The sequence below is a fragment of the Heptranchias perlo genome, chromosome 37, assembly GCF_035084215.1.
Source record: "Heptranchias perlo isolate sHepPer1 chromosome 37, sHepPer1.hap1, whole genome shotgun sequence".
Lineage (NCBI taxonomy): Eukaryota > Metazoa > Chordata > Chondrichthyes > Hexanchiformes > Hexanchidae > Heptranchias > Heptranchias perlo.
In genome coordinates, this window is record NC_090361.1 from 17,112,354 (window position 1) to 17,133,423 (window position 21,070).

The window sequence follows — 21,070 nt, forward strand, 5'->3', positions numbered from 1 at the left end:
CTAATACTGAGCAACAAGGGACCAGTGCAGTGTGAAGGACCAATTGAGTGTGGAGTTTAGTTTGTGAGAGTGTTTAGGATTTATAAACACACAAGTAAATGAATAGTTAAAGAAAGTGTATAGCCAATGAGAGAGAAGAAGAAATCTCATGGGGGATGAGGTGATATTAAATGAGGACTTTGTTTCAGTTTTTACAGAAGAGTTTGATAGTGGGAATGAAAGGGTACAAGAGGGGGAGGAGGAGCAGTTCGATGGGAGAACTATAGATAAGGAAATGGGACTACAAAAGGTGGAGGAACTCAATTACACGTATCCTGGAATACTGAGGGAAGTCAGAGAGGAACCAGCAGAGGTTCTGACCACAATCTTTCAGACATCCTGAGATATGGAAGTTGTGTCAGAGGACTGGAGGGTTATCATTGCAGCACCTCTGTTCAAACAGGGCATTCTCAAGGGGGAGGGTGAGCAGGCAGAGGTCGTGGTCCACATTGGGACCAACGACATAGGTAGGAAGGGAGATGAGGTCCTGCATCAAGAATTTAGGGAGCTAGGTAGCAGATTAAAGAGCAGGACCTCAAAGGTTGTAATCTCTGGATTACTCCCAGTGCCACGGGCTAGTGAGTATAGAAATAGGAGGATAGAACAGATGAATGCGTGGCTAAAGAGTTGGTGCAGGAGGGAGGGTTTCAGTTTCCTGGATCACTGGGCCTGCTTCTGGGGAAGGTGGGACTTGTACAAGTCGGACGGGTTGCATCTGAACCAGAGCGGGACAAATATCCTTGCGGGGAGGTTTTCTAGCACTGTTGGGGGGGGTTTAAACTAACTTGGCAGGGGGATGGGATACAGAGTGGAGCTACAATAGGGGGTGATGTGCAGCCAAATATAGAGAAAAAAACAAGTCAGCTTGGAAGACAGGGCAAATATGTGAGGGCAAGGCTGGATGGCATCTATTTTAATGCAAGGAGTCTTGCGAATAAGGTGGATGAACTGAAGGTGTTGATAAACACATGGGAGTATGATATTGTTGCTGTCACAGAGACATGGTTGAGGGAGGGGCAAGACTGGCAGCTCAATATTCCGGGGTACAGAATCTTCAGGCGAGACAGAGGGGGAGGTATAAGAGGAGGGGGGGTCGCAATATTAATTAAAGAATCAATTACTGCCATAAGGAGGGATGATATATTAGCAGGTTCCTCTAATGAGGCCATATGGGTGGAGCTTAAAAACAAAAAGGGGGCAAGCACTTTGATGGGAGTGTACTATAGGCCCCCAAACAGTCAGAGGGAGATAGAGGAACAGATATGTAGGCAAATCTCAGAAAATTGTGCAAATAATAGGGTAATAATAGTGGGGGATTTCAACTTCCCCAATATTAACTGGGATACTCAGAGTGTAAAAGGCTTAGAGGGTACAAAATTCTTAACGTGCATCCAGGAGAGCTTTTTGAGCCAGCATGTAGAAAGTCCTACAAGAGAGGGGGCGGTACTGGACCTAATTCTAGGGAATGTGGCCGGCCAAGTGGAAGAAGTGCTAGTAGGTGAGCACTTTGGTGACAGTGACCATAATTTGGTGAGATTTAAGGTGGTCATGGAAAAGGACAGGGAGGGGCCGGAAATAAAGGTTCTAAATTGGGGGAAGGCCGATTTTAATAGGATAAGGCAGGATCTGGCCAAAATGGACTGGGATCAGCTGCTTGTAGGAAAATCCGCATCGGAGCAATGGGAGTCTTTCAGAAGGGAGATTGAGACCATACAATGGCAACATGTTCCCGTAAAGGTCAAGGGTGGTTCCAAGAACTCCAGGGAACCTTGGATGTCAGGGGATATACGAGAATGGATTAGGAAAAAAAGGAGGGCTTTTGGCAGATACAAAAGGCTAAGGACGGAGGAAGCCCGAGAGGAGTACAAAAAGTGCAGGGGGGTACTTAAAAAAGAAATTAGGAGATCAAGGAGGGGCCATGAAATAACACTGGCGAGCAAAATAAAGGAAAATCCTAAGATGTTTTATAAGTATATTAAGGGTAAGAGGATGACTAGGGAAAAAATAGGGCCCATTAGGGACAAAAATGGCAATCTGTGTGTGGAGCCGGCAGATGTAGGAGGGGTTCTAAATGAATTTTTTGCATCTGTTTTCACTATGGAGAAGGACGATGTAGACATAGAAATACGGCAGGGGGACTGTGATATACTCGAACATATTAACATCGAGCGGGAGGAGGTATTGGCGGTTTTAGCAGGCCTAAAAGTGGATAAATCCCCAGGCCCGGACGAAATGTATCCCAGGCTACTGTGTGAGGCAAAGGAGGAGATTGTGGGGGCTCTGACACATATATTCAGAACCTCTCTGGCCACAGGGGATGTGCCAGAGGACTGGAGAACCGCTAATGTAATACCATTATTCAAGAAGGGGAGTAGGGAAAAACCGGGGAACTACAGGCCAGTGAGCCTAACATCAGTGGTAGGAAAATTATTGGAAAAAATTCTGAAGGACAAAATTAGTCTCCACTTGGAGAAGCAAGGATTAATCAGGGATAGTCAACATGGCTTTGTCAAGGGAAGATCATGTCTGACTAATTTGATTGAATTTTTTGAGGGGGTGACTAGGCGTGTGGATGAGGGTAACGCAGTGGATGTGGTATACATGGATTTCAGTAAGGCCTTCGATAAAGTCCCCCACAGGAGACTGGTCAAGAAGGTACGAGCCCATGGAATCCAGGGTGCCTTGGCACTTTGGATACAAAACTGGCTTAGTGGCAGAAGGCAGAGGGTGATGGTCGAAGGTTGTTTTTGTGACTGGAAGCCTGTGGCCAGTGGGGTACCACAGGGATCGGTGCTGGGTCCCTTGCTGTTTGTGGTCTACATTAATGACTTGGATATGAATGTAAAAGGTATGATCAGTAAGTTCGCTGATGATACAAAGATTGGTAGGGTGGTAAATAGCGAGGAGGATAGCCTCAGTCTGCAGGACGATATAGATGGGTTGGTCAGATGGGCGGAACAGTGGCAAATGGAATTTAACCCGGAAAAGTGCGAGGTGATGCACTTTGGAGGGACTAACAAGGCAAGGGAATACACAATGAATGGGAGGACCCTAGGCAAGACAGAGGGTCAGAGGGATCTTGGTGTGCAAGTTCACAGATCCCTGAAGGTGGCGGAACAGGTAGATAAGGTGGTAAAGAAGGCATATGGGATACTTGCCTTTATTAGCCGAGGCATAGAATATAAGAGCAAGGAGGTTATGATGGAGCTGTATAAAACACTGGTTAGGCCACAGCTGGAGTACTGTGTGCAGTTCTGGTCGCCACACTACAGGAAGGATGTGATCGCTTTGGAGAGGGTGCAGAGGAGATTCACCAGGATGTTACCAGGGCTGGAGCGCTTCAGCTATGAAGAGAGACTGGGAAGATTGGGTTTGTTTTCCTTGGAGCAGAGGAGGCTGAGGGGGGACATGATTGAGGTGTACAAAATTATGAGGGGCACAGATAGGATGGATACTAAGGAGCTTTTTCCCTTCGTTGAGGGTTCTATAACAAGGGGACATAGATTCAAGGTAAAAGGCGGGAGGTTTAGAGGGGATTTTAGAAAGAACTTTTTCACCCAGAGGGTGGTTGGAGTCTGGAACTCACTGCCTGAAAGGGTTGTGGAGGCAGGAACCCTCACAACATTCAAGAAGCATTTGGATGAGCACTTGAAATGCCATAGCATACAAGGCTCCGGACCAAATGCTGGAATATGGGATTAGAGTAGACAGGGCTGATGGCCGGCGCGGACACGATGGGCCGAAGGGCCTCTATCCGTGCTGTATAACTCTATAACTCTATGACTCTAAAGGGATAGACCAGGTAACTGTAGATCAGGATAACTCTTTCAGTGAAAGATGGCCTCCTTCTGTACTGTAAAACTCTTGTCAGTTTACCCCCCCCTACACACAGACACACACACACTTGTTCACCATCTCCCAGTAGGATTTTATTTTCATATTTTACAGTAAGCTTTAAAGACAGTAATAGAGAACCGGCCACATCACTGATCAGTCACCTCGATATAACCACTGCAAGATTAGGGGAACATAATCTGTTTTTGCCCCCCCCCCCCCCCCATGAAATTCCTTGGTGCATGCTATGACCCCTTCTTCCTGGAATTCTGCCCCTTTCCCCCCCTCTCACAACTCTTTATACTTGGCTGCGTGTCTTCATAGTAGAAATTGATTTGGTTTCACCTCTTGCCAACGCACTTGCAACATGGAACTCCATTATTATACTGCTGCTTTCTCTCAAACTGATTTGCATGTTGAGTAAATATTTAGACAGTGTTTTGTTAGCCATTTAAACACATTTCACTGAGTCTATAATCCTCTCTCATGATGACAGAAATGTTTAGCAGGCTTACAGGGAACTTCTATAACAATGTTGCTGTCCTGACTCGTCAGAGAGCTGTCCCATTTGTTCCTAATGCTGCTATCATGCTTTTCCTCTCTTTCCCCTGTGTTCCTTATATCTCCTCTTCCCTCCCCCGCGATTCAGCCCTTGCTGTTCGTATTCTTACTCTTCATCTTCATCCAGCAGGCAGCATCTGGCGTTACGTCAGAGCGAGTGCATCTTACGTCCCTTATTTGCCTCCTCTCTGTGACCCCAAGGACGGGCATTTGCTTGTGGATGGCTGCTATGTAAACAATGTCCCAGGTCAGCACTATAAATCACTTCCTATCTACTACTGGCCACGTGGGAACATTGGAAACTTGGGGCTTGAAAGGAAACTGAGCATTTGCGTGTTTGAAATCTCTTAAGACCATTGATATTAACTATTCGGTTATATTACAGTTCCTGAGAGTTGTGGGGAAAAAAATTAAACACTGGGCACAAACAGTGGTAAATGTTCTTCAATTCAGCTACTTCATACCAATTAAACAGGTCTGCCTGAAATTACTTTCCATGTTAGGCAATTGAATGACTAATAATGCATTGTTTCCTTCTGAACCAAGTCTTTCTATAAAGGTTTATTGTCCTCCAGCCCAGGAATGGGCAGGAGGGGGATAAGTCTTGTGTGAGGAACCACTTTGCTCATTGGCAGCTGTGCTGCCAAACACTAAATCTGCACAGCATCAAGGGGTCGCACAGGTTAATGAGCAAGTTCACTGGCCCAGGACTTATCATCGTCCACTGATGAGTTAGTTATCTGCCCACTCTCCAGGTAGCTCTTTGAGTTTTTCCTTATTTTGATTAATGAAGACAGCATAACATTGCGACTACTTAAAAATTCACTTTTTGCACTAGTCAAGTGATGTGCAAAAAAACATCCTGACGCACTTAAAACAACTTTGAAAATGCTACCTACCTGAAATAGACATTCATAAACTGCATATTAACAGATTTCAAGATTACACATGTATTACAGTGGAATCCTATCCTTGGCCATACGCAGGAATGGGCAGAATTCTTTTGGAAGATTTTATAGATAGTCTCACCATCAGAATCTCTTGTAAGAATTGAAAGGTTACAAAGAATTATGATTAATGGCTCTTTTTGGGGGGGGGCGGTGATGCTATTTTAATGTAAATAATGAGTGGCGATGACCTCATCAGAAAAATAAGCTTGGAGCTTGAGTCTAGCGATTTCAGGGAGTTGAATCAGTTTATATGGACACTATAGAGAGCTGTGAAGTAACAACTTATGTTTATATAGGGCCACAGTAAATGCCCCAGGGCACGAGGGAAGTACAGACACAGAGCAGGCGGAGGAGAGTTAGGGGAGGTCAGAGGGTTCAGACGTGAATCGTGTGGAATCAATGATGCCATTTTTGAGCTGCTTGGGGATAGGCTTCCTGCTGTCACTAATACTTTTTACTGCACAAAAGTAAGTTTTTAGTTTACTGCCATCAACCTCCACTCTCCATTTTTGGACAGGTGACCAAAAGTTTGGTCAGAGGTCGGTTTTAAGCCACGTCTTAAAGGAGATAGAGACACAAAGACGTTTGGGGAGGGAATTCCAGAGCTTAGGGCCTAGGCACCTGAAGGTGCGGCCGCCAATGATGGAGCGAAGGAAGTGGGGGATGTATGAGGGGCGCAGAATTCTTAGAGGTCACGGAGATAGAAAAATGTGTTTTGAAAGAAAAAAGGTGTAAATGTTTGAAATGATTTCTTAAAAGGGAACACTGGTTGTAGCAGGTGGGTTAATCTACACTGGGAATTGCACTTGGATTCCACTGTAATTGAACATTAATAATCGACAATGCTAGTGATTTTTTTTTTGCTGTAGCGCTGATTATTATAAAATACAAAGCGGCAATTACCTGGAGAGTTGGGTGCAAGATTTTCGCCCCACCCCCCAAAATCTGGCGTGCAGCGGACTTTGTGCTGCGGTGGTTCTGTTGCTGTGCAGATTTCCATAGGCCTGCAAGTAGAAAGCTGTGACCTCCTCTCCTCCACCTCTCTGCATAAAACAAGCGCCTTGCTCTGAGGACGTGGGGGAGGGTCGCGGGTCGCGCGCACCTGTGCTCTTCTAGGGTCTGACTGCATCTGTTCCTCGTGTGGTTAGGCTCGCTGTGGCGGTACGTGCGAGCTAGCATGTCCCTCTCGGGATACCTGCCGCCACTCTGTGACCCAAAGGACGGACATTTGCTCATGGACGGAGGATACATCAACAATCTGCCAGGCAAGTATGTGACAAAAGGAGAGCAGAGGCGAAAGGTGAGACCTAAATAAGCTAATAAGCAAAATATGTCGAGTTAATGCACTCGGTATTCCTCAGTTAAAACGTGTTATTTTAAATTGTTGCAGTCGCAAAAAAGAGAATGAAACGAGCACCTGTAGCAGCCGATCAGCTCTCCTTATTTGTCCCATGCAAAATCCAATCTCGTCCGGTCGCTTTGCGGAATTCACAGTTCCAATTAAAACCAGGCTCCGATGCAAACTGTCGACACTTTGTCACAAATTAAGTTGGTGAAAAATAAGCCAGCTGCTGAAATGGGATGGCCCGATTCACCCGCTTGGCCGAGGCGGGAGGTGGTCCTGTGTCACTTGATGGCAAACTAACCCTCTGTCATTTAGCCTCACACTTTGTCAAACTTGTAGTCATAATGGAGCCACCTTTATTTAAAAAGTCAGTAATGCCAAAGAATTATTAGAATGAATTCGGCAAAATCGATGCCTCAGATACACTATTGTAATCGTGATCCGCTGTGGGGGGGTATGTGATTTATAAACCGCATGGAGTGTGTGTGAAACCTTGGCTGATCACCTGTGGTCTGGTATCTGCTGTAAAGTGCTTCCTCTTAGTGTCAACTGACACAGCTGCACATAGTGGGGTGGAGGTGGTTGTGACTGAGGTGATTCGTGATGGTAATGGAAAATACTAACAGCACTGAGTGTCTGATAGGGAAATACTTTACATCCCGTGGCTATTTTAATGGAGACAGTGGAAGTTTTTTTATTAAATTGAATTTAAAAATAAATTCCCCAAATTTGTAATTTAGTTTATCCCCTCGAATCTCCGAGCTACACAATTATCCCAGCCCTACAGGTGAGCGGGCATCTCACAGTGTTATAGGGTAAAACATAAGAACGTAAGAAATAGGAGCAGGAGTTGGCCATGCGGCCCCTCGAGCCTGCTCCGCCTTTCAGTCAGATCATGGCTGATCTTCGACCTCAACTCCACTTTCCTGTCCGATCCCCATATCCCTTGATTCCCCTTGAGTCCAAAAATGTATCTATCTCAGCCTTGAATATACTCAATGACTCAGCATCCAAAGCCTTCCAGGGTAGAGAATTCCAAAGATTTACAACTCTGAGTGAAGAAATGCCTCCTCATCTTAGTCTTAAACGGCCGATCCCTTATCCTGCGACTATGCCCTCTAGTTCTAGACTCTTCAGCCAGCATCTACCCTGTCAAGCCCCTCAGAATCTTATATGTTTCAATGAGGTCCCCTCTCATTCTTCTAAACTCCAGAGACTATAGGCCCATTCTACTCAACCTCTCATCATAGGACAACCCTCTCATCCTAGGAATTAATCTAGTGAACCTTTGTTGCACCGCCTCTAAGGCAAGTATATCCTTCCTTAGAAAAGGAGATCAAAACTGTACACAGTACTCCAGGTGAGGTCTCACCAAAGCCCTGTACAATTGCAGTAAGACGTCCTTACTCTTGTACTCCAACCCCCTTGCAATAAAGACCAACATGCCATTTGCCTTCCTAATTGCTTGCTGTACCTGCATGCTGACTTTTTGTGTTTCTTGCAGCAAGACATCCAAATCTCTCTGAACACCAACATTTAATAGTTTCTCACCATTTAAAAAAAAATTCTGTTTTTCTATTTTTCCTACCAAAGTGAATAACCTCACATTTCCCCACATTATACTCCATCTGCCACCTTCTTGCCCACTCACTTAACCTGTCGATATCCCTTTGTAAACTATGTGTCCTCCTCACTACTTATTTTCCCACCTAGCTTTGTATCATCATCAAACTTGGATACATTACGCTTGGTCCCTTAATCCAAGTCATTAATATAGATTTGTAAATAGCTGAAGCCCAAGCACCGATCCTTGCGGTACCCCACCAGATACAGCCTGCCAACCCGAAAATAACCTGTTTATCCACTAGACTATGTGAGCGAGCAAAGGGGTGTAACTATTATTTGGAATCGGGAACTTGCCCAGATCCAGGGCAAAAACACGTCCAACCTCTGCATTGTGCAACTCTGACCAGAAACTTCCACTTTCCAAAACTAACCAAAATATATTTGAAACTTGTCTAAGTGAATTTGTATAATATAATGGTAATTATCAATGCAATAGTGAAAATCTATACAATAAGATATAGAAACCCACACATTGCGGGATTGTACTGAGCAGTAACTTTAAAAATGGTAAACCATTGTTGACTGTTTACAGTAAGAATATGTTTAAAGGCAGTAATACATCCCAGGTTTCAGAAGATGGCAATCTCTTTTTGGCACTTGCTTCAACAATACTCACCTAGTTCCAAAGGGCCATTTGAACTCCTGACCTCTGCGGTGCTAGTCTAGTACCGTGACAACCATGTTGCCTTACCCAATAGGTTACAGGTTGGACCCAAAACTTTAACCTTCCCTTGTTAAAATGGTATTGACCTGCTTAACCAGTAGGATTTTCTGTTTCACATTCAGATTTCCAGCATTTCTGATTTTCTTTCCTGCCTGTACTAAATGTTTTGGTTTTGTTAATTGATAGAATACAGTGCCGATAGAGAGCGTCTGCAGCAGCTGGCACCGATCTAATGTATAGGCTGTTAACTCTTGGCCGTTTAGTGTTTTTAAACAATTCCCTCAATCTATAACTTGAAAATTAAATTTCCATCTACCTGTACATGGAGAGTTGTTTGAGTTTGGTGAAAGCAGGTTTCTACAGCGCTCTCAATGGGTCGCTACACCAAGCAGGGAAGTGTCGGGAGTCGGAGTGCATTTCGACAGGTTCTCGAAATCCTGTCATCAAAATGGGTGTTTCACGCAAGTGAACTGTTTAGGAACTGTCCCTTGGCACCAACCACTGCTGTTTTCTTGGTGCCTTATATTGCTATATGTCCCCTACATTGCTGTGGGGGTTGCTACTAGCTACATTATTATATAATATACAAATTATTAAATATTGGCCATATTTTTATCCACTAGTCCTAATGCTAGCCACTGGACACGTTATATACAGTCTACATTATTATAGTATTATAGTCGGTACAGCACAGGAGACGACAATTCGGCCCATTGTGTCCATGCTGCCTCTTTGAAAGAGCTATCCAATTAGTCCTGTTCCCCTGCTCTTTCCCCATATTCCTGTAATTTTTTTCCCTTCAAGTATTTATCCAATTCCCTTTTGAAAGTTACTATTGAATCTGCTTCCACCACCCTTTCAGACAGTGAATTCCAGATCATTACAACTCACTGCATAAAAAATATTTCCTCTTGTCGCCTCTGGCTCTTTTGCCGATCACCTTAAATCTGTGTCCTCGATTACCGACCCACTGGAAACAGTTTCTCCTCATTTACTCTATTAAAACCGTTCATGATTTTGAACACCTCTATCAAATCTCCCTTTAACCTTCTCTGTTCCAAGGAGAACAACCCCAGCTTCTCCAGTCTCTCCACATAACTGAAGTCCCTCATCCCTGGTACCATTCTAGTAAATCTCCTCTGCACCCTCTCCAAGGCCTTGACATCCTTCCTAAAGTGTGGTGCCCAGAATTGAACACAATACTCCAGCTGAGGCCTAACCAGTGTTTTATAAAGGTTTAACATAACTTCCTTGCTTTTGTACTCTATGCCTCTATTAATAACTGTAAACAATTTTACAACACCAAGTTATAGTCCAGCAATTTTATTTTAAATTCACAAGCTTTCGGAGGCTTCCTCCTTCCTCCTACCTGAGGAAGGAGGTAGCCTCCGAAAGCTTGTGAATTTAAAATAAAATTGCTGGACTATAACTTGGTGTTGTAAAATTGTTTACAATTGTCAACCCCAGTCCATCACCGGCATCTCCACATCATGTCTATTAATAACGCCCAGGATCCCATATGCTTTTTTAACAGCCTTCTCAACTTGCCCTGCCACCTTCAAAGATTTGTGTATGTGCACCCCAGGTCTCTCTGTTCCTGCACCCCCTTTAAAATTGTGCCATTTTGTTTATATCACCTCTCCTCATTCTTCCTACCAAAATGCATCATTTCACTTGCCATGTGTCTGCCCATTTCACCAGTCTGTCTATGTCTTCCTAAAGTCTGTTACTATCCTCCACATTATTTACTATGTTTCCGAGTTTCGTGTCATTTGCAACTTTGAAATTATACCGTTTATACCCAAGACTGGTTCATTAATATATATCAAAAAGAGCAGTGGCGCTAATACTGACCCCTGGGCAACACCACTGTATACTTCTCTCCAGTTTGTAAAGCAACCGTTCACCACTACTCTGCTTTCTGTCCCCTAGCCAATTTTGTATCCTCACTGCCACTGTCCTTTTTAATCCCATGGCCTTTAATTTTGCTAAAGTCTATTGTGTGGCACTTTATCAAATGCCTTTTGAAAGACCATATACACATCAACTGCACTACCCTCATCAACCCTCTCCGTTACTTCATCAAATAAGTCAATCAAGTTAGTCAAACACGATTTTCCTTTAACAAATCTGTGCTGACTTTCATTTATTAGCCCATACTTTTCCAAGTGTCAATTAATTTTGTCCTGGATTATTGTCTCTAAAAGTTTCTCCTCCAACGACGTTAGGCTGACTGGCTTGTAATTGCCGGGTTTATCCCTCTCCCCTTTTTTGAACATTTGCAATCATTCAGACCTCTGACACCATCCTCTTATCTAAGGAGAATTGGAAGATTGTGGCCAGAGCCCTCGCAATCTCCACCCTTACTTCCCTCAGAAACTTAGGGTACATCCCGTCTGGACCGGGTGGCTTTTCTCCTTTTGAATACTCCCAATCTTTTAAGTCCCTCCTCTTTATCTATTTTTATCCTATCCAATATCACTACTACCTCCTCCTTTACTGGTACAATGGCAGCATCCTCTTCTCTAGTGAAGACCGATGCAAAGTATTCATTCAGTACCTCGGCCATGCCTTCTGCCTCCACAAGAAGATTTCCTTTTTTGCCCCTAATTGGTCCCACCATTCCTTTGACTACCCTTTTACTATTTATATGCTTATAAAGGACTTTTGGGTTCCCTTTTATGTTAGCCGCTAATCTGTTCTCATATTCTCTCTTTGCCCCTCTTATTCCCTTTTTTAAATCTCCTCTGTACTTTCTGTACTCAGCCTGGCTCTCTATTATATTATGAACCTTACATTTGTCAAAAGCCTCCTTTTTCTGTTCTTTTAATCTCTACATCTTTAGTCACCCAGGGAGGTCTAGCTTTGGATGCCCTTCCTTGTGTCTCTCTCTCCCCACCCCCCACCCGGTAGGAGTGTGTCTACTCTGCACCCAAACCAACACCTCCTTGAAGGCCTCTCATTATTCAATTACTGTTTTTTTGACTGCAATCCACCTGGACAAAATCCCTTTATAACTCACTGAAATTTGCCCTCCTCCACTTAAGTATTTTCACATTTGATTGTTCCTTGTCTTTTTCCATAAGAATTCTAAACCTAATATTATGATCACTGTTCCCCAAATGCTCCCCCACTGAAACTTGCTCCACCTGCCCCACTTCATTCCCCTGAACTAGGTCCAGCACTGCTTCCTTCCTGGTCATGTTATATGCTGTCTACATCATTATACACTGGTCACATTCATATACTGTCTACATCATTATGTACTGGACATCATTATATACTGGACATTATATATAATGTACCTTATATTCTGGACACATTGTTATATACTGTCCACATTATACACTGGACACAGTTATATACTATACTGGACACATTATATGCTGTCTACATCATTACACACTGGGCACATTGTTATATACTGTTGTATACAGTTTATGCTCACTATTGTATACAGTCTACTTGATTATACGTTGGACACATTGTTGTATACTGTCTACATCATTATACACTGGAAACATTGATATATACAGTCTACATCATTATGCACTGTACATCATTATACTCTGGGCATGTCATTAAACATTGCTCACTGTTGTATACTGTCTACTTGATTATACACTGGTCACATTGTTATGTAATGTCTACATGGAATCATAGAAAGGTTACAGCACAGAAAGAGGCCATTCGGCCCATCGCGTCCGCGCCGGCTCTATGCAAGAGCAATCCAGCTAGTCCCACTCCCGCGCCCTATCCCCATAGCCCTGCAAATTTTTTCCTTTCAAATACTTATCCAGTTCCCTTTTGAAGGCCATGATTGAATTTGCCTCCACCACCTCCTCGGGCAGTGCATTCCAGATCCTAACCACTCACTGTATAAAAAAGTTTTTCCTCATGTCACCTTTGGTTCTTTTGCCAATCATCTTAAATCTATGCCCTCTGGTTCTTGACACTTCTGCCAATGGGAACAGTTTCTCTCTATCTACTCTGTCTGGACCCTTCATGATTTTGAATACCTCTATCAAATCTCCTTGCAACCTTCTCTGTTCCAAGGAGAACAACCCCAGCTTCTGCAGTCTACCCACGTCACTAAAGCCCCTCATCCATGGAATCATTCTAGTAAATCTCTTCTGCACCCTCTCTAAGGCCTTCACACCTTTCCAGAACTGGACACAATACTCCAGTTGTGGTTTTATAAAGTTTCATCATGACTTCCATACTTTTGTACTCTATGCCTCTGCTTGCAAAGCCCAGGATCCTGTATGCTTTCTTAACCGCTTTCTCAACCTGCCCTGCCACTTTCAATGATTTGTGCACATATACACCCAGATCTCTCTGTTCCTGTATGCCTTTTAGAGCTGTGTCCTCTAGTTTATATTGCCTCTCCTTGTTCTTCCTACCAAAGTATATCATTTTGCATTTTTCTACATTGACTTTCATCTGCCATGTGTCCGCCCATGCCACCAGCCTATCTATATCTTCTTGAAGTCTATCACTATTCTCCTCACTGTTCACTACCCTTCCAAGTTTTGTCACCTGCAAATTTTGAAATTGTGCCCTATACACCCATGTCCAAGTCATTAATATATATCAAGAAAAGCAGTGGTCCCAGCAGCTGCGGAACACCACTGTACACCTCCCTCCAGTCTGAGAAACAACCGTTCACCACTACTGTCTGTTTCCTGTTACTTAGCCAATTCTGTATCCATGTTACTACTGCCCCCTTTATTCCATGGGCTGCAATCTTGATGACAAGTCTGCCATGTGGCACTTTATCAAATGCCTTTTGAAAGTCCATATACACCACATCAACTGCATTGCCCTCATCGACCCTCTCTGTTACCTCATCAAAAAACTCTTATCACCTGAGTTAAACACGCTTTGCCTTTAACAAATCCGTGCTGGCTTTCCCTAATTAATCCACACTCATCCAAGTGACTGTTAATTCTGTCCTGGCTTATCGTTTCTAAAAGTTTCCCCACCACTAAGGTTAAACTGACTGGTCTATAGTTGCTGGGTTTACCCTTGCACCTTTTTTGAACAAGGGCGTAACATTTGTAATTCTCCAGTCCTCTGGCACCACTCCCGTATCTACAGATATTTGGATGATTATGTCCAGTACCTCTGCAATTTCCACCCGTATTTCACTCAGCAACCTCTGATGCATCCCATCCGGACCGGGTGTCTTATCTACTTTAAATATAACTAACCTTTCTAGTACTTCTTTATCAATTTTTAACCTATCCAGTATCTCAACTACGTCTTCCTTTACTGAGACTCTGGCAGCACCTTCTTCCTTGGTAAAGACAGATGCAAAGTACTCATTTAGTACCTCAGCCATCCCTTCTGCCTCTATGAGTAGATCTCCTTCATGATCCCTAATCGGCCCCACCCCTCCCCATTACTGTTTACATACCTGTAGAAAACTTTTAGATTCCCTTTTATATTGGCTGCCAGTCTATCCTCATACTCTCTCTTTGCCCCTCTTACTTCCTTTTTCACTTCCCTCTGAACTTTCTATATTCTGCCTGGTTCTCACTTGTGTTATCAACCTGACATCAGTCACACACCCCTTTTTTCCATTTCATCTTACTCACTATCTCTTTTGGCATCCAGGGAGCTCTGGCTTTAGTTGCCGTACCTTTCTGCCTCATGGAAATGTGCCTAGACTTACCCGAGCCATCTCTTTAAAGGCTGCCTACTGTTCAATTACAGTTTTGCCTGCCAATCTTTGATTCCAATTTATCCAGGCCAGATCTGTTCTCATCCCACTGAAATTGGCCCTCCTCCAATTAAGTATTTTTACTTTGAAATGGTCTGTGTCCTTTTCCATTGCTATTCTAAACCTTATGATACTATGATCGCTGCTCCCTAAATGCTCCCCTGCTGTCACTTGCTCCACTTGGCCCACCTCATTCCCTAGAACCAAGTCCAGCAATGCCTCCTTCCTCGTTGGGCTGGAAACGTACTGGTCAAGAAAGTTATCCAGAACACATTTCAAAAATTCCTCCCCCTCTTTGCCCCTTATTATTGTTATCCCAGTCTATATTAGGATAGTTGAAGTCCCAGTTATCACTACTCTATCGTTCTTGCATCTCTCTGTAATTTCCCTGCAATTTGCTCCTCTATATCCTTCCTACTAGTTGGTGGCCAAAGAATACACCCAGTAGTGTAATGGCACCTCTATTGTTTCTTAACTCTAACCAAATAGATTCTGTCCTCAACCCCTCCAGGACATCCTCTCTCTAGTACTGCAATATTCTCCTTAATCAATACTGCCACCCTCCCCCTCCTTTCTTTCCTTCCCTATCTTTCCTGAACACCTTGTATCCAGGAATATTTAGTACCCAATCCTGCCCTTTTTTGAGCCAGGTCTCCGTTATCACCACAGCATCATATTCCCATGTGGTTATTTGCAACTGCAGCTCACCAACCTTGTTTACCACACTTTGTGCATTTACACACAAACCAGTCTTAGACTTTCTTGTACTCTCTCTTAGTCTGATCCCACCTAATACCGTGCTATTACTTGCTCTAGTGCTATCTTTCTCTCCAGATCCTGTGTGTCCCTTGGTTCTCCTTTCCATTGCTACATCCTGGTGCCCATCCCCCCACCAAATTAGTTTAAACCCCCTCCCGCCCCCACAGCACTGGCGAGCCTCCCCGCGAGGACATTGGTCCCAGCTCCGTTGAGGTGCAACCCGTCCGGCCTGTACAGGTCCTCCCTTTCCCAGAACTGGTCCCAATGCCCCAGGAATCTAAAACCCTCCCTCCTGCACCATCTCTCCAGCCACGCATTCATCTGCTCGATCCTCCTATTTATACACTCACTAGTGCTTGGCACCGGGAGTAATCTGGCGATTACTACCTTTTGAGGTCCTGCTTCTGAATCTCTTTCCTAGCTCCTTAAAATCTGTCTGGAGGACCACATCCCTCTTTCTACCTATGTCGTTGGTACCGACATGGACCACGCCCTCTTTCTATTACCTTTCTCCCCCCACCCCCCACCCTCCCCCCAACCCCAGAATGTTCTGCTGGCACCAGGGAGGCAACATACCATCCTGGAATCACGTCTGCTTCCCAGAAACGCTTGTCTGCTCCCCTAACTATAGAATCCCCTATCACTGTTGCCCTCCTGACCTTTCTCCACTGGTCATGTTGTTATACACTGTCTACATCATTATACAATGACCACTTGATCCAGATTGCTATCCCTTGGCCGTACTGTGGTGTACCAGCTGTATTGTTACATACCTCTTGCATCACGATGCAGAGGCGATATTACTATATGTTGGCCCTAATGTTATACTCTGGCCACATCACTAACCATTAGCCAAATTCCAAATGATGACCATGTTATGAACACTAGCCAGATGACAATCCATTGGCTGCATTATTAATCTCTGGCCACATTACTTTCTTCGTTAGCATTACTTTGCAATGGCCAGAGTATATATCGTCACATGTCACTCTGTGCCATGACCCGCAGAAATAAACACAGGATAGAATAACCCCATCTCCCAACCCCACCCTCACATCAGTATCTCATATCTGGGGTTAGAGGACTGTTCCCAGCATTATGCCTCTGTTACTTGGCATGGTCTGAAATGCCGGATTAGATTACTGCCTTGTCTATCAAGTGTCTATCAGTCAATATGGAAATCATTATTCATTCAATAAGTTTATGCATCGAGTATTTTAAATACAGTGTTGTGTATTGGTAGAATGTTTTGATAGATGTAAACACCAATCGAGTTGCTCCTATGATGACTAATTAAGTTTCTTTAATATATCTTATTTTAAAGTGGACTACGGTAAGTGGGGTGCAATGCAGCTTGTGTACATTTACAGTATAATTAGAATGGAACATTCTTTTAATGTTTTGGATATGGTGCAAAAGCAGTGCTGTGATTCTTCGAGGACTAACCAGATGGAAGCTGTTTCTGGGAATAGTCTTCAGAGAGATCCCGCCCTTCTGCCCTAGGGCTGGGTGCTGTACTGCGCAGTATGCAATATTCATGTCTTGTTCAGTTGCTGTGTTAAATGAATTGTTTTTTATAATTGCAGCTGACATCGCAAAAACTATGGGCGCCAAAACGGTCATTGCCATTGATGTGGGAAGCAAGGATGAAACTGAGCTGTGTAACTATGGAGACAGCCTTTCGGGATGGTGGTTGCTTTGGAAACGTCTAAATCCGTGGGCAGAAAAAGTTAAAGTAGGAAACTCGGCAGAGAAGTCTGCTTTTCAATCCATTACACAGTGACCTTTGTAAAGGAGTTGGGAGACTGGCTGGTGCAGTGAGAGGAGCGCTCGTGAATTGTCTCCATTTCTCACAGCTGATTTACAACCACCTACTCAGATAGCGGTTCAGTCTCCACTCTGAGTGCTGTCCAGAGTGTGCCATTGAACGACTTTGGGTAGTTTGCACACAGTTACCACTGCACGCTGCACTCATCTGCCCATCATTCAGTGGACAAGGCCCACTCACTGCCTAATGCCTAAGAATGGATATGCATCATCGAGGTTAGGATTAAACCAATCTTGATTGGAAATTTCCAATCATTCCTCATGCAATATTTGCACTCAGTGCTGCGGCTGTGCAGAAGGGAGATTTTGTGCTCAGACCTTTCTTGAGTACTTGATGCCAGTACTTTGTGGGTTTAGAAAGTGAGGGGGTGTCCCCTTTCCTAGCACTGCCATCTCATAGGAACTTAAGAAATAGGAGCAAGAGTCGGCCACGTGGCCCCTCGAGCCTGCTCCGCCATTCAGTCAGATCATGGCTGATCTCCAACCTCATCTCCACTTTCCTGCCTGATCCCCATATCCCTTGATTTCCCCTAGAGTCCAAAAATCTATCCATCTCAGCCTTGAATATATTCAATGACTCAGCATCCACAGCCCTCTGGGGTTCTCACCAGGGATTCTCTCTCATTCCCTTCCCCACATCCCTCTTCTTCGTGTTTGGAGCCCAGATCTGAGACTGGTGTACCATTCCTTTCCTGGGGGGATATGATGACTCCCAGTATGTTTGCACATACTTGGGTGCCACCGCATTTGTCCTTTATCGCTACCTCTTATTCTCTCGCTGTCTTGCTCTCTCGCTGTCTTGCTCTCTCGCTGTCTTGCTCTCTCGCTGTCTTGCTCTCTCGCTGTCTTGCTCTCTCGCTGTCTTGCTCTCTCGCTGTCTTGCTCTCTCGCTGTCTTGCTCTCTCGCTGTCTTGCTCTCTCGCTGTCTTGCTCTCTCGCTGTCTTGCTCTCTCGCTGTCTTGCTCTCTCGCTGTCTTGCTCTCTCGCTGTCTTGCTCTCTCGCTGTCTTGCTCTCTCGCTGTCTTGCTCTCTCGCTGTCTTGCTCTCTCGCTGTCTTGCTCTCTCGCTGTCTTGCTCTCTCGCTGTCTTGCTCTCTCGCTGTCTTGCTCTCTCGCTGTCTTGCTCTCTCGCTGTCTTGCTCTCTCGCTGTCTTGCTCTCTCGCTGTCTTGCTCTCTCGCTGTCTTGCTCTCTCGCTGTCTTGCTCTCTCGCTGTCTTGCTCTCTCGCTGTCTTGCTCTCTCGCTGTCTTGCTCTCTCGCTGTCTTGCTCTCTCGCTGTCTTGCTCTCTCGCTGTCTTGCTCTCTCGCTGTCTTGCTCTCTCGCTGTCTTGCTCTCTCGCTGTCTTGCTCTCTCGCTGTCTTGCTCTCTCGCTGTCTTGCTCTCTCGCTGTCTTGCTCTCTCGCTGTCTTGCTCTCTCGCTGTCTTGCTCTCTCGCTGTCTTGCTCTCTCGCTGTCTTGCTCTCTCGCTGTCTTGCTCTCTCGCTGTCTTGCTCTCTCGCTGTCTTGCTCTCTCGCTGTCTTGCTCTCTCGCTGTCTTGCTCTCTCGCTGTCTTGCTCTCTCGCTGTCTTGCTCTCTCGCTGTCTTGCTCTCTCGCGCTCTCGCTCTCTCGCTGTCTTGCTCTCTCGCGCTCTCGCTCTCTCGCTCTCTCGCGCTCTCGCTCTCTCGCGCTCTCGCTCTCTCGCTCTCTCGCTCTCTCGCGCTCTTGCTCTCTCGCTCTCTCGCGCTCTTGCTCTCTCGCTCTCTCGCTCTCTCGCTCTCTCGCTCTCTCGCGCTCTTGCTCTCTCGCGCTCTTGCTCTCTCGCTCTCTCGCTCTCTCGCTCTCTCGCTCTCCAGCTCTCTCGCTCTCCAGTACAGGACTGAGGTACATTGGAACAGGTGTAATTATGGATGCTGTTACGGGACATTACATTGGAATGCAGGAGCACTGAACAACACGTGATTTATTGTTACTTTAATTATCGTTCCCGAGTAGGAATTTGTGAACTGAGGTTTAAGATAATGAGCACTTCAGGGATAAGTACTTAAATACATCGCTGTCACTCCCAGTTCATTGGCTACTCCTGTTTCTCACTGATTCTGCCAAGGCTATTACACATGGAGCTGGGTTGTGTACGGATTTCCAGCTGCGTATTGCTGGGAAAATATCCCTCCGAGCCAAGTGAAGATTGTTACTAGTTTATTTTGCCAGGGAGTAGATGGTGAAGAGAAGAACCTTATAATCTCATACAACAAAAGCAAAATACTGCGGATGCTTTTTCACCAGAACAGTTCCCTGCGGGAGGGGCCGCGCCCCCTGCGGGAGCCGAGAAAGGGTGGGGGGAATCCAGGGATGGGAATAATGAATTGCTGCCGTGCTGGAATCTTTAGCTGTGTTCGATGTTGCTGATTAAAGACAGTGAGAAATGAAGAATTTCCTGTTGGAACTACTGCAAATCTAAAATATGTAATTTTCATGTTAATGGTTAGAGCTAAATCCCAATAGGAAGATGTGGAGAACTGAGTCTAATTAATCCTCCCGCCCTGTGTTGATTGACGCTCTCTCTCTTCCACTCTCAATTTCTCTCTCACTCGTTTTCTTTTGTCTTTCCCTCATCTGAGAGCTCTTGTTTTTTTCGTGCACTGTCTCCCTCTCCCACCATAACCTGTCACCTCGTTTGCTGTCGAAGAGAATGCGTTTCCTTGTTAAAGTAACAGTTGTGTCTTGTCGAATGTTCGCTGTGGTTTTACTCCTCCAGTTTAGAAAGGGGCTCCTTAGACTGGTGTGCATGTCTTATACAGTGATGTTAGCAGATTCTGTGTAACACACCATTGATCTGAAACATTCTAGGTGCCAGATATGGCAGAAATCCAGTCGAGACTGGCTTACGTCTCCTGCGTCCGACAGCTGGAGCTGGTGAAGAGCAGTGCGTACTGTGAATACATCCGCCCACCTATCGACAGGTTCAAAACCATGGACTTCGGCAAGTTTGATGAGATTTATGTAAGTACATGTCTCTTGGGTTATGCTTTCAGATGATCATGGAATCATACAGCACAGAAGGAGGCCATTCAGCCCATCATGCCTGTGCCGGCTCTTTGAAAGTGCTATCCAATTAGACCCATTCCACCTGCTCTTTCCCCATAGCAAAATTTTCCCTTCAAGTATTCATCCAATTCCCTTTTGAAAGTTAATGTTGAATCTGCTTCCGCCACCCTTTCAGGCAGCTTTGAATTTAATTTAAAATAAACACAAACAGTTGGATTTTTTTCCCCCTCTCCGCTTCATACCATGGGTAAACATGGTCCTGGTGGGGGGCATTATTCAGGGTCTCTGGGATTGTAATGGTTCCTAGTTCCTCAGATCCCTGGCCGTGGGTAGGTAGGGTGGGTTCCTACGGGGAGAGTATGTGCAGTTCAAAACAGGCGGACAGAAACTCTACCTAGAATTATAGAATTGTACAGCACAGAAGGAGGCCATTCGGCCCATCATGCCGGCTCTTTGAAAGAGCTATCCAATTAGTCCCACTCCCCTGCTCTTTCCCTAGAGCCTTGCAAGCCCTGGAACTCTACCTGTATGAATCTCTCAGTCGCTTGGTTTGAAGTGTATGTTAAACATCGTTTCAGGTCCTGATTGACCAATGTTTCTTCATTTCAAGATGTCCAATCCTTTCAGAGCACACTCATAGTCATACCATTCCATGACCACCTCCCAGTGCTATCTGTCTCATTCCTTCTGTCTTCACTCCCCTTTCGCCAAAAC

General features: G+C 44.9%; 1 protein-coding gene across 1 annotated transcript in view; it reads left to right on the top strand.

The window, feature by feature from the left end:
- The window catches only part of LOC137304253 (patatin-like phospholipase domain-containing protein 6), a 150,344-nt gene that overhangs the window by 97,155 nt on the left and 32,119 nt on the right, over positions 1-21,070 (top strand). The window contains exons 19-22 of the mRNA XM_067972806.1: positions 4,565-4,681; positions 6,533-6,649; positions 17,090-17,238; positions 20,159-20,311. Of these exons, the coding sequence (XP_067828907.1) occupies positions 4,565-4,681; positions 6,533-6,649; positions 17,090-17,238; positions 20,159-20,311 (536 nt within the window). The remainder of the gene's footprint in view (positions 1-4,564; positions 4,682-6,532; positions 6,650-17,089; positions 17,239-20,158; positions 20,312-21,070) is intronic.